At 40.0% G+C, this 14,206-nt stretch overlaps 1 protein-coding gene across 1 annotated transcript; it reads left to right on the top strand.

The window, feature by feature from the left end:
• Positions 1-8,203: 8,203 nt before the first annotated feature.
• On the top strand, positions 8,204-13,242 carry LOC108672259 (putative elongator complex protein 1). The gene is made up of 3 exons (XM_018159905.2): positions 8,204-8,537; positions 8,900-9,061; positions 9,193-13,242. Exons 1-3 carry the CDS (start codon positions 8,412-8,414, stop codon positions 12,922-12,924), a joined length of 4,020 nt encoding a protein of 1,339 aa, XP_018015394.1. The 5' UTR covers positions 8,204-8,411; the 3' UTR covers positions 12,925-13,242.
• The last annotated feature ends 964 nt before the right edge of the window (positions 13,243-14,206 follow it).

Genomic DNA, 14,206 nt, shown 5'->3' with positions numbered 1-14,206 from the left:
AACTAAATGCATGTTTTTCACAAATAGAAATGTTACTCCTCTGCCCTTACACATTGATGGACAACCAATTGAGATAGTATCAAAATACAAATATCTTGGTGCAGTCTTGGATGCACCTAGACTGCGGTGGAGTGCACAAGTTGAATCCTTGATGACTTCATGCTTACCAATCATCAATTTACTCCGATCCATCTCGCACAGAGAATGGGGTGCTGATCGCACACTGCTCATCCAACTGTACAGGACTCTCATCCTCAGTCGTTTAGATTATGCTGCTCCTCTTTACGCATGTGCCTCACCTACCATGATGTCAAAATTGAATGTAATTCAGAATACCTGTCTCCGACTTGCTGTAGGATGTCGCAAAACAACCCCAATTTCATCCTTGGAAGTCGAAGCTCATGTACCCCCACTATTCTTACATCGCCAAGAGATATTATGTAAATACTTTTATCGCATTATCCAACTCCCTGCATGCTCTATAACAAATGACATCTTCCAAGCAGTCCATCACAACCAGCCCTCCCCATGCTCACGCTCAATTCTGCCTCCCTTCACTCTTAATGCCAAGAACATGCTCGCAAAATTTAATCTTCCTATTCCCCCCCCACGCAGGTACCCGCTCATCTCACCTCTCCCACCTTGGTTCAACACCAAAGACTGTATTTTTACTAATTTCACACTGTCCCCGGTGACGTCACTCTCCTCCAGCAATGCTATTCAGATTTTCAGGGATCTTCTACAGACAAAATTTATGGGATTCACGGCTGCGTATACTGATGGCTCTCATGTGCAGGAACCTGCAGCCTCCACCTCAGCTGCCGTTGTGATACCAGCCAGGGGGGTAGCCCTCAGCTGAAAGCTGCGCCCTGAGGTGCAGGTCCTTGAGTCTGAGCTCTTTGCAATCCATGAGGCACTGCACTGGGCTAGAAGCAACCTCAGAGACTCTGAAAGGTATGTCATCTTTACTGACTCCCTGAGCTCTCTACACTTGATTGTAAACAGAAGACCACAAAATCTTGTCCCTCTTGTCTTTAAAATACAAGAAAAACTAATCTCCCTACTGCTCTCACATGACATAAAGCTTCAGTTTGTGCCTGGTCACCGTAGTATTGATGGCAATGAGGCTGCCGACCGTGCGGCCTCTGAAGCCCACTTGCTCCGGTACCGTACCGTTACTCCAATTTATGTGGAAGAAATGGTAAGGTCTCTTCGACATAATGTTTTAGAATTCTGGCAGGAAATGTGGATTAGAAATGTGCATGAAACAGGAAAGGGCCTGTTCCTCACTAAAGTGAGAGACAGAGTTGGTCTTTGGCCATGGGCGGCCAACAAGAATCGAAATGTTGAAACTGCCCTTGCCAGGTTGCGCCTGGGGCATGCGGGAGTCAATTCGCACCTTGCACGCTTTAACTTGTTAGACAGTCCTGGTTGTTCATGCGGGGCTGATGCTGAAACAATAGAACATATGCTTATCCACTGTCCGCTCCATGGGTTTGCCCGGAGCAACCTGGCTCGCTCACTTGCTGCACTCAATGTAAATCTCTCGCTCAAAAATTTGCTGGGGGGAGGCCCCTTCTCCCCAGAAACTCAGAGTGCACTTGTAGAGGCTGTTTCCACCTACCTTCTCTCTACCAACAAACTGAAATCAATGTAGCTTCCTTGAGCAATGTATTTCATGGTTGAACTGTGAAGATAACTGTGAAGCTCCACTTAAAAATCACTTTGGCAAATATAACTCAAAACCCTGTCGTGGGGCCACATTGGACTGGTCTTCAGAGGCTCCCGCAAATCTGAAACGAAACGAAACGAAACGACCGTCACGTGCTCACGGCATGCTCACGTCATGCTCACGTCAGTCACGTCTAGTAAAGTGACGTGTGAAAGTTGTAAATCTTGCGGTCTGCGGCGACTTCTACCTAGTTCTTCACCTTCAACTTGGTAATTGGAAACAACATTTTTTTTCGCCACATGTACGAGGGTGCTTCAAAAAGTTGGTAGAAAATGGACGTAACGGAATATTATATGAAAAGAACAACTTGAACAAGATGTCAATGCACCAGAATGACCAGAAGTCCAAAACCGGGCAGAACGACGCTGTAGAGTTAGAGTGTAGTGACTATAATTATAAAACGATGTCGATGGTACCTAGACTACAGTGAAGTCTAGTAAGTCTAGGTCTACCATCGTTTTATAGTAGGCCTACCCGCCGCCCACCGTCCTACGTACCATGTAATTCTCTCGTGAACCTTAACTTATGTCTTTAAATTGACTTTTAAAATGCAGGGTAGCTAATGTTCTAATAAAACAGAACCACAATTTATTCAACATGTCAATATAATCATAAATTCATAATGCCAGTGCCGGGTGCCTAGTGGCTTATTTACTGACATAGCATAGGAGAGCATTTTTGTTCCCTTCCTCAGTTCCTCAGGCTTATTTATGAGTCCTATTGTAGGGTAAACGCGGTATATTCCGACATTGTGGGTAATTCCATAACCTCTCTAGTTTTTCTTTTATATTAAGCTTTGTTTTAGTTCCATGCGTTCGTTGATGGTTGAAATGGTGACGTCATACCTTTGCGCGCCAAACTATTGTCAAAACACCAGGTTTGGGCCGTCTGGCAGGAAAATGTTGAGATCCAAAGAGAGACAGTGCATGCCAGTGCATGCCAGTGCCACCCAGTGAGATCATCGAAAAATGTGTCAAAGTTGATAGTTGACCTTGCTCTACGAAATAGTGATAAACTGTTTGCATAGAAAGAATATTATGGTTTGAGACTTTTAAATACGTCTGTGAATATATTAGGAATCCTTTAACATGTTCCTCGCATATTGGGCCATATGTGTACCAACAGTGACATTCCACTGCTGCGTATTGGGACACCGGTGTACCAAACTCTGTATTATATGCCGTTTTGAAAAAACTCGTATAACTCAGAATTTTGCACTTAAACTTTATCTTTTATAATATTAATGTTCACTCAAAAAGTGGATTATTAAGTAAAACAAATCAATGGACCAAAATTTTATTTGTAAATCTCCTTGAACAAATGATAAGTAACTGTAAAAATTCTAACTAATAATTTCCTTCTGTTCCCTTCTATTCCCTTCTGTTCCCTTCTGTTCCCATCTATTCCCATCTATTCCCATCTATTCCTTTTTATTCCCTTTTATTCCCTTCCATTCCCTTCTATTCCCATCTATTCCCATCTATTCCCTTTTATTCCCTTTTATTCCCTTCTATTCCCTTCTATTCCCTTCCATTCCCATCTATTCCCATCTATTCCCTTCTATTCCCATCTATTCCCTTCTATTCCCATCTATTCCCATCTATTCCCACCCATTCCCTTCTATTACCTTCTATTCCCTTCTATTCCCTTCTATTCCCTTCCATTCCCTTCTATTCCCTTCTGTTCCCTTGAACCCTTCTATACCCTTCTATTCCCTTCTGTTCCTTTCTATTTCCTTCTATTCCCTTCCGTTCCATTCTATTCCCTTCTATTCCCTTCTATTCCCTTCTGTTCCCTTATATTTCCTTCTATTCCCTTCTGTACCCTTCTATTCTATTATGGTACATATATGGCTCAATAAATACTTGGTACACCAGTGGTACAATATGCAAGAAAAACATGTTGTTATTATTTGCTTGCGTAATGTACCACATGTGTCCCAACATTTTTCTTGCAGCTATGCAAAGCTATAATGCCACAGAGCTGCACACACCTCCTCTTGTCACGGCCAATGGCGCCTAACTGAAGCAGCAACCACTGAAAGCCTTCCGCAATAAGGGAATACTGGGGAAATCTGGATACGCGGGGAATGTGTTAAGTATACTGGTATTTGCCAATTTCAAGTGGTAAATAAATTAATAGATGATTAAATTAAGAAACGGATTTAGACACATAAAAACTAATTCCAACACAACTTGAATTGGACACACACAGCTCGCTCCAAGCTGTGTGCAAAAATTAAAATTTTCTTAATTAAAAGCTTAATAGCTGTTAATTAAAAGCCTAATTAAGTAGTGTTCAATATTCAATAGTGTTCTAATTCAAAGCCGTGTCATATTCCAATACAGCTCACACAGCGATCGGAATTCGAACACAAGGATGTCGGAATTATGTATTAGTAGAGTTTGAAGCGCGGCCGGAATAAGTCTCACAAAATGCTGAATTTAGTCACACTGACTTGCACACAGTGTCAGAATATATGGGTTTGGTAGGTTTGCATTCTAAAGGCTTTTAAATAAATATGGCAACACTTTGTGACGTTTCATCGTTGCTGGCGCGTAGTGCAGTGTTTTGAGTCACGTAACGCAAACAGAACTCGAGTAACGCATATGGTTATTTTTTTATAGTTCTTCATATCTTGATGCGTCCTTAATGTGTCGGAATATACCGCATTTACCCTACGCAAGAATTTGATTAAAATATTAAGTAGATGAGTAAATTAAAAATTAACTGATTCTAAAAATCTCTTTTTTGCTACTAAGCCTAAAATCTGCTAAAGGCATTGCTGGTCAAACATCAAATAATTCATATTCACAATGAAAGTGAAACTTGTTAGATGTCTGTCACCCACTGTGCAGAGAGTGGATGAATATTGCAAGATCTTTGACAACGCTTCAGTAGCAAAATTTACGCCTTCAGAATATCTTGCCGACACATTTAGATTGTATTTCTTGCATTTAATATATTTGTCAGTCTTCGGCCAACTATTTAGAAAAAAAGTAAGGTTTCCGGTACGTTGGATGGATCGGGATGCAGTAAGCAAAGCTTGTCTGGAAATCGGTTGCGATGAGTTCCCGCCAAAAAAATGTAAACAAAATGTAGTTGCGGTCACATTAGAGCGGTCAGACTGCATCATCACATGTTCAGTTGACACTTGCTGTACAATCGGGCTGTTTTTAGGGTAAAATTAGTTATTTGGGGTAACACCTGCATGCAACCTTGTAAATAAGTTTGTGGCTTGTAAATAGTTTTTCATTACTCAGCGTAAATGGCTTTTCATTAAAAATTACCTGGCGACACCTTTTGAAAATGGTCGGCGATGCTTTGGGCTTAAAAACCCATATATTGGCGACACTGCTTCCACCTTCTGCACCCTGGTCTATCACAGACTGTCTGAGTATTGAGTAAGGTTACTGGTATGCTGGAGCTGCTGGATGGATCAGGATGCAGTGAAGCTTGTCCAGAAATCAGTTGCAATGTGTGTAAGCGTTTCGGTATGTGGAGAGTAAGAAATATACTATCAAAGTTGCGTGCAGCATTTTTTTATTAAAAATTACCTGGCGATGGATCTTGAAAATGGCTGGCAATGTTTTGGGCTAAAAATTCATATCTTGGCAAGTTGGCAATGCCGCTTGCACCTTGGAATCCTGTATACCAGCATTGTCATACTTGAGAATGATTCAAATCATTGGTTCAGATGAGGAAATTTATTGAAAATGAACTGGTTGTAAAAAATCTCTGGTTTGCCTCTTATGTTCAGTACCTATGGTAAAAGAACAACCAAATTGTTGGCCTATTTGGTGGTACTCAGGGCTGGAAAAGCCCTATTTTTTCTAAAGTATTGCGACTCTTATAATTTCAGTAGGTATGAAATCTTGCTGCTCTAATGTCATGTATCTTTGTTTGATTAAAGAAATCGTGATTTGCACTCTGCAAACATTTTGTTGCATAAAATTTTCAACTTCTGCAATCCTTCGACGATCCTGCTAAAATATCCTGCACAACGTAATAACAACAAGTCAATCTAAAACGTTTCCTTGAAGATCGCATAGTTGCTGTCACGTCAGAGCGGTCAGACTGCACTTTCACATGATGAGTTGCCACTTAAGTGAAGACAAATGTTAGTATTGACTGTTTTTAGGGTAAAATTTGAGATTTGGGGTAACACATGCACATTCCTTAGTAAAAAGCTTGCAGCTGCCGGCTTGTAAAGGGCTTTTAATGGGCAAGGTATGAAATTCACGGCTTGAAGAAATTAAATCACGGCTTGCAGAAATGGAATCATGCATTGCAAATCCATAAAACCACGGCTCAAAAAATTAAATCGTAGTGCACCAAGTAGATATATTCCACGCCTGGTGGTGCCTAAACAAAATGCATATATATTGCAGGCCTGAGCTGCCAGTGCCAAAACAGTTGAAAACACTAGTATATGTATAGGTTGCCATTCACAAATCCAGGTGTGGAACAGTGGAAAATGTCTTTCATTGAGACTGAAATGTGATTAATAGACCAAACACTAGAATTTTTTTACTATCTTAAACTTGCTAATGAAAGGTACTAACCAACTAGACCTGTGATAAATGACCAAAATCCAGACTGGACTGGTCAACCAGACACAAATTACTAAAATGAAAGGTTGCAAATAATCTGCAATGTCAATCAAGTAGAAGCTATGAGATTTTAGTAAATGTAAACAATACCAAAACTACCATCAAATGGGGTAATAAGGGATGGGTGGGGTAAATCAGGACAGTTGTCCCACATTTTGTAGAAATGTTGTAGCAGCTAAACTAATTGAAATATTGCAAAACAAAAAATAGTGGTGTAAAATTCAACATTTTTACTATCTATGTTGTTAGGAAGTCATACAGTTTCTACCTAGGAAGTTAGGAAATCATACAGTTACTACCTTTAAAAAATCCATGAAAAAATTGTGAAAAGTGTGATTTTGGAAAAGTACCTATACAATATGAAGCTTACATTGGATAAGGTTGTTGTAATGCACAGAGGCATGCCCATGGATATGGTAATACCATATCACATCAATAATAGGATAATGTATGAATATTGTAATATATCAATAAAGGAAAAACGGGTAAAAATCACAGAAAATGTCATTTATTCTACATCTACATCATCTACAAAGGAAGAGGATGACTTCATAGTACTGTTAGTAATGGATGAGTACACTTAGCATGCTTTAAATGTTTTAAAATTGAGTTTTATTTCAAGTGTCCTGTATTATAAAATTCTTAGGTGTAATTCAGGATGCTTTAGTTTTGTGTCCGGCACCTTATTAAGAGCATATGGGATTTTTTTGGAGATGCCATTCGATAGCCATCACAAAGAGCTTTAAAATGAACCCAAATTTGTTTATGAAATGTTTCATGGTAAGAAGTTATAAACAAAAAGCGCTCAAAACCATCCCTTTTTACCCCCGTTTGATGGTAATATAATACTCTTCTTCAACATGCATCACAATGCAAATTGCACAGATTACTAAACCACTAATTGATCAATTTATGTAATTTATTGTAATATATTACATAATATATTGATCTCAACATTATAATTTTAAATACAACTATTACAGTGAGCTAAGTTTCTAAGGCTCAGTTGTTTGGTCCCAGCATATTGGTAATTAAAAAATGTATCTGAGAGTTGCATGGTTCTTTTCACTTCTATGTGTTGTAGCAAGAGGTGAGATGCAGGTTCAACTTGAGTACCGGTAGGTAAGACATATGGAATATATGCATACAATGTTTGAGACATATTATGCCTGAGCAAGCAAAGTGTTTGAGTACTGAGATCATTAGCTAATACTGGGGGTGGCTATGGCTAGTATATACATCTATACTACTGCCTGGATGCAATATCAATAGTAGAGCTTATATATTTGGTTGTGCCACCTTGAATTGTCACTGGCATGATCTCAAGTGATAAATGAGCAGTTATTCTGATTAATATGACTTGGAAAAATATCACGTCAATATTTTGTCTAGCATATATAGTACATCTTATTACAGGTGCTTTTTATGCCTATAGTGAGGCATTGTGGTAATTGATCAGAATTTTGATGTTTGATTCTTGACAGAATAGTTTTCAGAAAATGGGATAATTGAGACATATTTTGTGTGCTTGGTACCTACTCTGGAAAAGGGTTTGTCCTGCAATATCATTTTTTCATTGAGATAAATTTTATTTTAACAAATACTTTCAACAATTTTTATTTTAAAGGATGATAATCATAATAATTGATTATGATTATTTTGTGTACAATTTATAACTAATTCTATTAACAAGTCATTAAAATTTCCAATGGACACTGATCTTTCTACCTGATGTCAATGTCATGGAGCATGAAATTGAAGTGCATCCCAGAATCTTTCTGATTCTCCAGAATGTATTTGTCAGTGCCTTCTTCTTACTTATCTGTTTTAAATTATGGTAATCTTTTGAAGTGATCTTTCATAATTTCTGATTTTTTGTTTTAATAGAAACCATAAGTCTTGACAAAAAATTGGGTTGTGATCATGATTACCCATGTGAATAGGCTCTGCTTGATACAAGCATAATCTCTAATAAAGTTGAGTGCATCATCAGTTAAATCCGGCTATATTTAACAGTAATTCTTAATAGTGATGCTACATTAATATTGAAAAAGAAATCCATTATCATGCATAACCTAAAGTTGAAAAGCATTGAAGCTCGGCAGCATCCAATACAGTTGAACTCTGCAATTTGCTACAACTCATTAGCAGAGGAGTTCTTTATTGCTGATGTACATGGACTTTCCACTTTGGTGAGTGTTCTGCTTGTATATATGATGGATTGTAGTATTTGACATGCAGATTGCCTGACCTTTTCTCAACTTTAAAATTCATTCCTTTAGTAAATTCACATAATGGTAGGTACATTACATCAATCTTCTATTAATATTTTGTTATTACAGTAATAATTTCTCAACTTTTTTCTTACATTTGGATGAAAGAATGAAACTTCATTTTTGATTGTGTCTTGGTCATAGGAATCCTTGTTCCTGCAAGATTGCATTTTTTCAATCAATTTCATTCTCTTCATATGATATAAATAGCAGTGATATTTGAAGTGAGTGGTGCAAATAGCTATGGCTAAACAAGTTTTTATTTATTTATTTTTTTGCAGTGTCGTGATGAGAGTATGAAAGATACAACAGTATTACTGGTGACTTGGAAGGATTTTGATATCTCTACTGCCTGCATTATCTCATGTGACTTCATCAATGCAAGTGTATGCATCACAACTCAAGAGGGAGATGTTCTTGTTTATTCTCGAGATACCCGAGAGGTAACTATGAAACTTAGCTGCAAAAATGATGGAAAGTAGTATAAAATATTTTTGCATATTGAACGAAGCTGCTTAACTTCTCATAATTTGGGTTTATTAATGGGAATGTATCGCTGTTTATTTTCTTGTAGATTGAGGTGGCCGGCAGCGTGGGTGATGGCATCCGAGCATGTTGCTGGAGCCCCGACGAGGAACTTCTTGTGATAGTTACTGGCTCGAAAACTGTTACAATTCTTAACTCAGAATTTCTTCCTGTAGGAGAGTTTACTCTCGACCAAGAAAGCTTCGGCAAAGAAGCTTTGGTTAATGTTGGCTGGGGCAAAAAGGAGACCCAGTTCCATGGAACAGCTGGCAAAGAAGCAGCCAAAGTTGCTGTAAACACTAGCGTCAGTCGCGGTCTTGCTGTATACGATGACGGGAGACCACGCGTAAGCTGGAGAGGTGATGGTAAAATGTTTGTTATTAGCTACGTTGACGAAAGGATAAACTCCAGACGACTCCGTATTGCCGACAGGGGTGGAGAATTGCTTAGCACCAGCGAGGACACACCTGTTCTTGAAGCTTCTCTCGACTGGAAGCCAAATGGCAGCCTCATCACCTCGTCGCAGCGGCTGGCCAACAAGTATAACGTGATATTTTTCGAAAAGAATGGACTGCGACATGGAGAATTTTCTTTGTTGGAGCGCGACGGTTACTACGTACGAGAGGTGTCTTGGAACAGTGACTCCTCAGTCTTGATGGTATGGCTGTCCCAGACCGCTTCCACTTGTGATCTAAATTCGTCCTGTAGTACAAATGACTACATCCAGCTATGGACTGTCAACAATTATTGTTGGTACTTGAAAGATGAAATAAAACTTGAAGGAATTCTTAATGTTTTTTGGCATTGTGAAGATTCTTTGAAGCTTGCTATTGTTAGGCAGTCCGGGCTGCTTCTCTTTCAATATTCACTTGCAGTTGATCGTTCAACTTCAGAGAGCGCCGCCAATGAAGCTGTGGTGTCAGTTGTCAGCGGCAGCAGGCTTTTGATGACTCATTTCAAACAGTCGAAAATCCCGCCCCCCTCGTGTGCTTATGAAGTACAGTTCCAGGACCAAGTTGAAGCAATTGCATTCGCTCCCAAACTACGGTCAACACATGATGAAAAAACTGCTGAGGCATTCGTGTGTGTTTTGCACGGTAAAAAGTTGTCATTCCTTGCATCCACCGAAGCGACTGAAAATTTAGATTCTTTCAACACTAAAGTCGACTTCAGGCTTGGTCGATCACCTCTTTTCAAAGTTAAATTTCCTCTGTCTAAAGTGATATATGAAGCAAATCTCCAATCAGAATTGAAAGATTCCAGAATTTACAATGTTCTATGGACATCAAACAACAGGATTGTTGGAGTTAAGTACAATTTTAAGACTGATATACAATCCATACTTTCTGTAAACTTTGTTGGAAATCAAGCAGAAATAAAGGAGGAGCCTTGCCCATTTGGACAAGTGGTTGCGTTGACAAGTTTAGGAGATGAGACCTTCTTCTTGAGCTCAAGCGGAGTCGTCTATAAGTTCGACTTCGAGGGGTGTGGTTGTCGAGAAGTTCAAACACATGATGGGACCAATATTGTTTTCCCATCTCGGTGCCTTCAGTTGACAGCATGCATTGTCGACGACAAAATTATCTTTCTCGGCTGGAATGAGAGGGGTCGTCTTTTTCTAAATAATCAACAACTTTACGGCAATTGTTCATCATTTCTTGTGCACGACGATCATCTTTTACTCACCACTCTTAATCATAAACTCCTCATGCTGCCTTTGAAGATGGAGGTTTTCAATGCTGTTTTAAATAGTTGTGAACAAAGCACTGCGATTGCAGGCGAGCGAAATGTTGAGCGTGGATCTAAGTTGATCACCGCTGTCCCAGGAGACTGCGAAGTTGTGTTACAAATGCCGCGTGGTAACATCGAGATCATTTATCCACGACCTCTGCTTGTTCACCTATTAAGACGGCTTCTGGATGACCGCGAGTACCATCGTTGTGTCGAAATCATGCGTAAACATAGGATCGATATGAATCTCATCTACGACCACGATCCTTGTGCCTTTCTCGCCAACTGTAACGAATTTGTTGAGTCAGTTGATAACGCTGGATGGATTGATCTATTCCTCGCCGGACTCAAGAACACTGACTCCACTCGATCTCTATACGCCTTCAATTACAAGGATGCTGCGCCTAAGCTTACTCCCACAGATCCTAATGCTTCTGATTCCAAAGTTGACACAATTTGCAAGGCAGTACGAGAAGCTATGATCGCGGTCAATGAGAACAAATTTCTACTCCCAATACTGACGTCATACGTGAAGATGGATGCAGGTCAGATGGATGAAGCTCTGCGAAGGCTGCAACGAATGCGCCTCGAAAAAAGCGGCGACATTTCGTGCGAGGAAGGATTACGTCATCTCCTGTACATAGCTGACGCCGATGCGCTTTGTGACGTCGCTCTTGGTACGTACGATTTTGATCTTGTCATGATGGTGTTTGAAAAGTCTCAGAAGGACCCTAAGGAGTTCCTGCCTTTTCTTAATAATTTAAAGAAGATGGAAACGAACTACATGAAGTACAGCATTAACGTGTACTTGAAGCGATACAAAGAAGCCTTCCGGAGCTTACGCGAGACGGGATCCTTGCATCTTGAAGAATGCCTTGCTCTTGTGAAAAGAGAGAAATTATTCAGTGAAGGCCTGGAGTGTTTGAAGGGCAATGATGTCTTGTACGGTGCCGTTACTGAAGCCTATGCTAACTACAATGTAGGTCGGGGTCAGTATCAAGAGGCAGCGCTGCTCTATGAAAGATCTCAGGCGTTTGGTGAGGCTCTTGAAGCTTACCTACAGATTTGCAACTGGCGTAAAGTATTCATGATGGCCATGAAACTGAAATATCAGAAGGAACAAATGCTCGAACTGTATTACACTGTAATTGAAAAATTAAAGGAACGAAAAATGTTTCGCGACGCATCTATTGTTTATTTGGATTATTTGCAAAACGAAGAGGATGCCATTGCTTGCTTAGCGTTAGCATCACAATGGGATGAAGCCGTAGCGTTGTCGCTTAAGTACAACAGATCTGACCTCGTCGAAACTGTCGTCGTTCCTGAACTCATGAAGCAAACCAAAAGCATTGCAGGTGACATCAGTGCTTTATCTGTATCTTTTTCTGAATCCTGCTCCCGATTGTCTGTTGTTCGTGAACTGAAAGAAAAGGAGTATTTGGACTCCTTAGAACATCATGACGACACACAATTAGACGGCGACGTCTATTGTGACTCCAGTACAGTCACTGGGCATTCCACCCGCTCTGCTTCTTCTGGGGCCTCTGGCAGAACTTACAGATCCGCTAAAAACCGCAGGAAACTCGAGAGAAAGAAATTCAGCACCAAAGAAGGAAGCGCATATGAAGACTTGGGTTTGATTTCCGAATTGCATGGGATGATCACTCGAGCCGATGAGCTTGCGGTGCTCGTTAGCAATACACTGGCTACCCTCTTCAGCTTCGGTGAAGACGAGGAAGCCATGCAGCTCCAAGAATCCCTACACAATTTGTATCGTTTGATGGAGATGAAACAAAGCTCTATATGGCCAAGCGAAATTATGGATACCGACGAAGCGATATCTGGTCCTCATTTAACAACAGCTGAGCTTATGAAGTCGCGCATGCTGAATTCTGGGCATGATGCATGCGCTTCTAACGAACGCGTTGTGCGTAGGATGCGAGAGCTCGAGCCGCACTTGAGGTATCCTCCTATCCTCAAGCGGCCTCCCAACTGGGCCTTGGGATTCCTTCAGAGGAACAAACAACTGGGCAGCAAAGCTACTTTGTGAAGAGAATATTCCTGATCGCGAGCTGTATCCGACTGTTGACAAATGGTCACTAAAAAATTTGAATATTGTCACTCAAAAATTTGTATTATATTTATTATATTTTTAATTTGGTTTTATGGTAAGAAAATACAGCGAATTTTCTACAAATTCAGTTCATTTCTCATTGGATGTGTTTTTTTTTTAACCGACAGGAAATGATAGTATGTTGCTAGCCAAGCATATATTGAGGGAATTTACCACTCTGAAATAAATAAATGTACGTGTTAATCTAGATTCTACAATCATGTGTGATTTGAAAGATAAAATGCGACACAATAATTTCTCTCGTATTATTCATATCTTGCTAGTAGACAATTATTCTTCGTAGCCGCTTCTTTGAACTTCACTAAATTCCAGCAGCATATATGATCATGTGTCAGTGACTGCAGCTGCAAAGTCTACCGATGGATACTTGAACTGTTAATTAATCTGAAGCACAAAGCTTCGAAATTTTTATTTAACATCACAGTGCAGAGCAAAAAAGTTTACTTCTGACAAAACCTGCATTCTAATTCCGTTCAGTTGGCCAGATTGAAGACTGTAAGCAACTGGATTCATGCGCTGCGAGCGCTTCCTTTCATGAGCTCTCTGGCTCATTTGCCTTGTACTTTGACCTGGCGCATTGTTGCGACGCCAAAAGACTACGTTGTGTACGCACTCGACGTCCCGTGTCAAGTGACGCACGAGTATTTGACTCCAATTTGCATGTTTGGGCTCCGTGTCTTTTGTGAGTTACAAGCAAACGACACAAAGACTCCGTAATATCTGAGATGCAAGCAAATAGAAGTGGAGTCTGCTGCTCTATTGGTACACTGCTAAGGATGATAAGATTCATGCTACGTTCTGCGATGATTTTTGCTAGTATTTCAGTCGCCACGTTACCGTCGGTTTATTACATGTTCTTTCGAAATGAATAAGATCAAGCTCATATTGTGAAGGAGAATAAGATGCATGAATCTCAAAGCTTGAGCTATACGTTCGATTACAAGAGGATTAGCGCTGCCGATTAAAGGAATTTGTTTCTTAGGCGGTATGAAAATAAGTAGTGCCCATGATATGGATTCTATCGCGTTGCTCATATATTAAGTACCTACCGTGCAAACGAATCATAAATCTTGTAAACGTGAATGGCTTCTAAACGATATACGTATCCCATATAACTGTCGTGCCGTTAGGTAACGAAACACTGACTCAATTAACGAATTATAATCCTATAAAAGCATCGCGTATCTCCTCAGCACAG

Source organism: Hyalella azteca, unplaced genomic scaffold (assembly GCF_000764305.2).
Source record: "Hyalella azteca isolate HAZT.00-mixed unplaced genomic scaffold, Hazt_2.0.2 contig11453, whole genome shotgun sequence".
Classification (NCBI taxonomy): domain Eukaryota; kingdom Metazoa; phylum Arthropoda; class Malacostraca; order Amphipoda; family Hyalellidae; genus Hyalella; species Hyalella azteca.
The sequence above is the reverse complement of the archived record's forward strand: the minus strand, read 5'-3'. Positions and strand labels throughout refer to the sequence as shown.

Coding starts and splice junctions, on each gene's coding strand:
- LOC108672259 (XM_018159905.2), top strand. CDS start 8,412: ATGCATAACCTAAAGTTGAAAAGCATTGAAGCTCGGCAGCATCCAATA. Junction 8,538..8,899: donor TACATGGACTTTCCACTTTG/GTGAGTGTTCTG, acceptor ATTTTTTTGCAG/TGTCGTGATGAGAGTATGAA. Junction 9,062..9,192: donor ATTCTCGAGATACCCGAGAG/GTAACTATGAAA, acceptor ATTTTCTTGTAG/ATTGAGGTGGCCGGCAGCGT.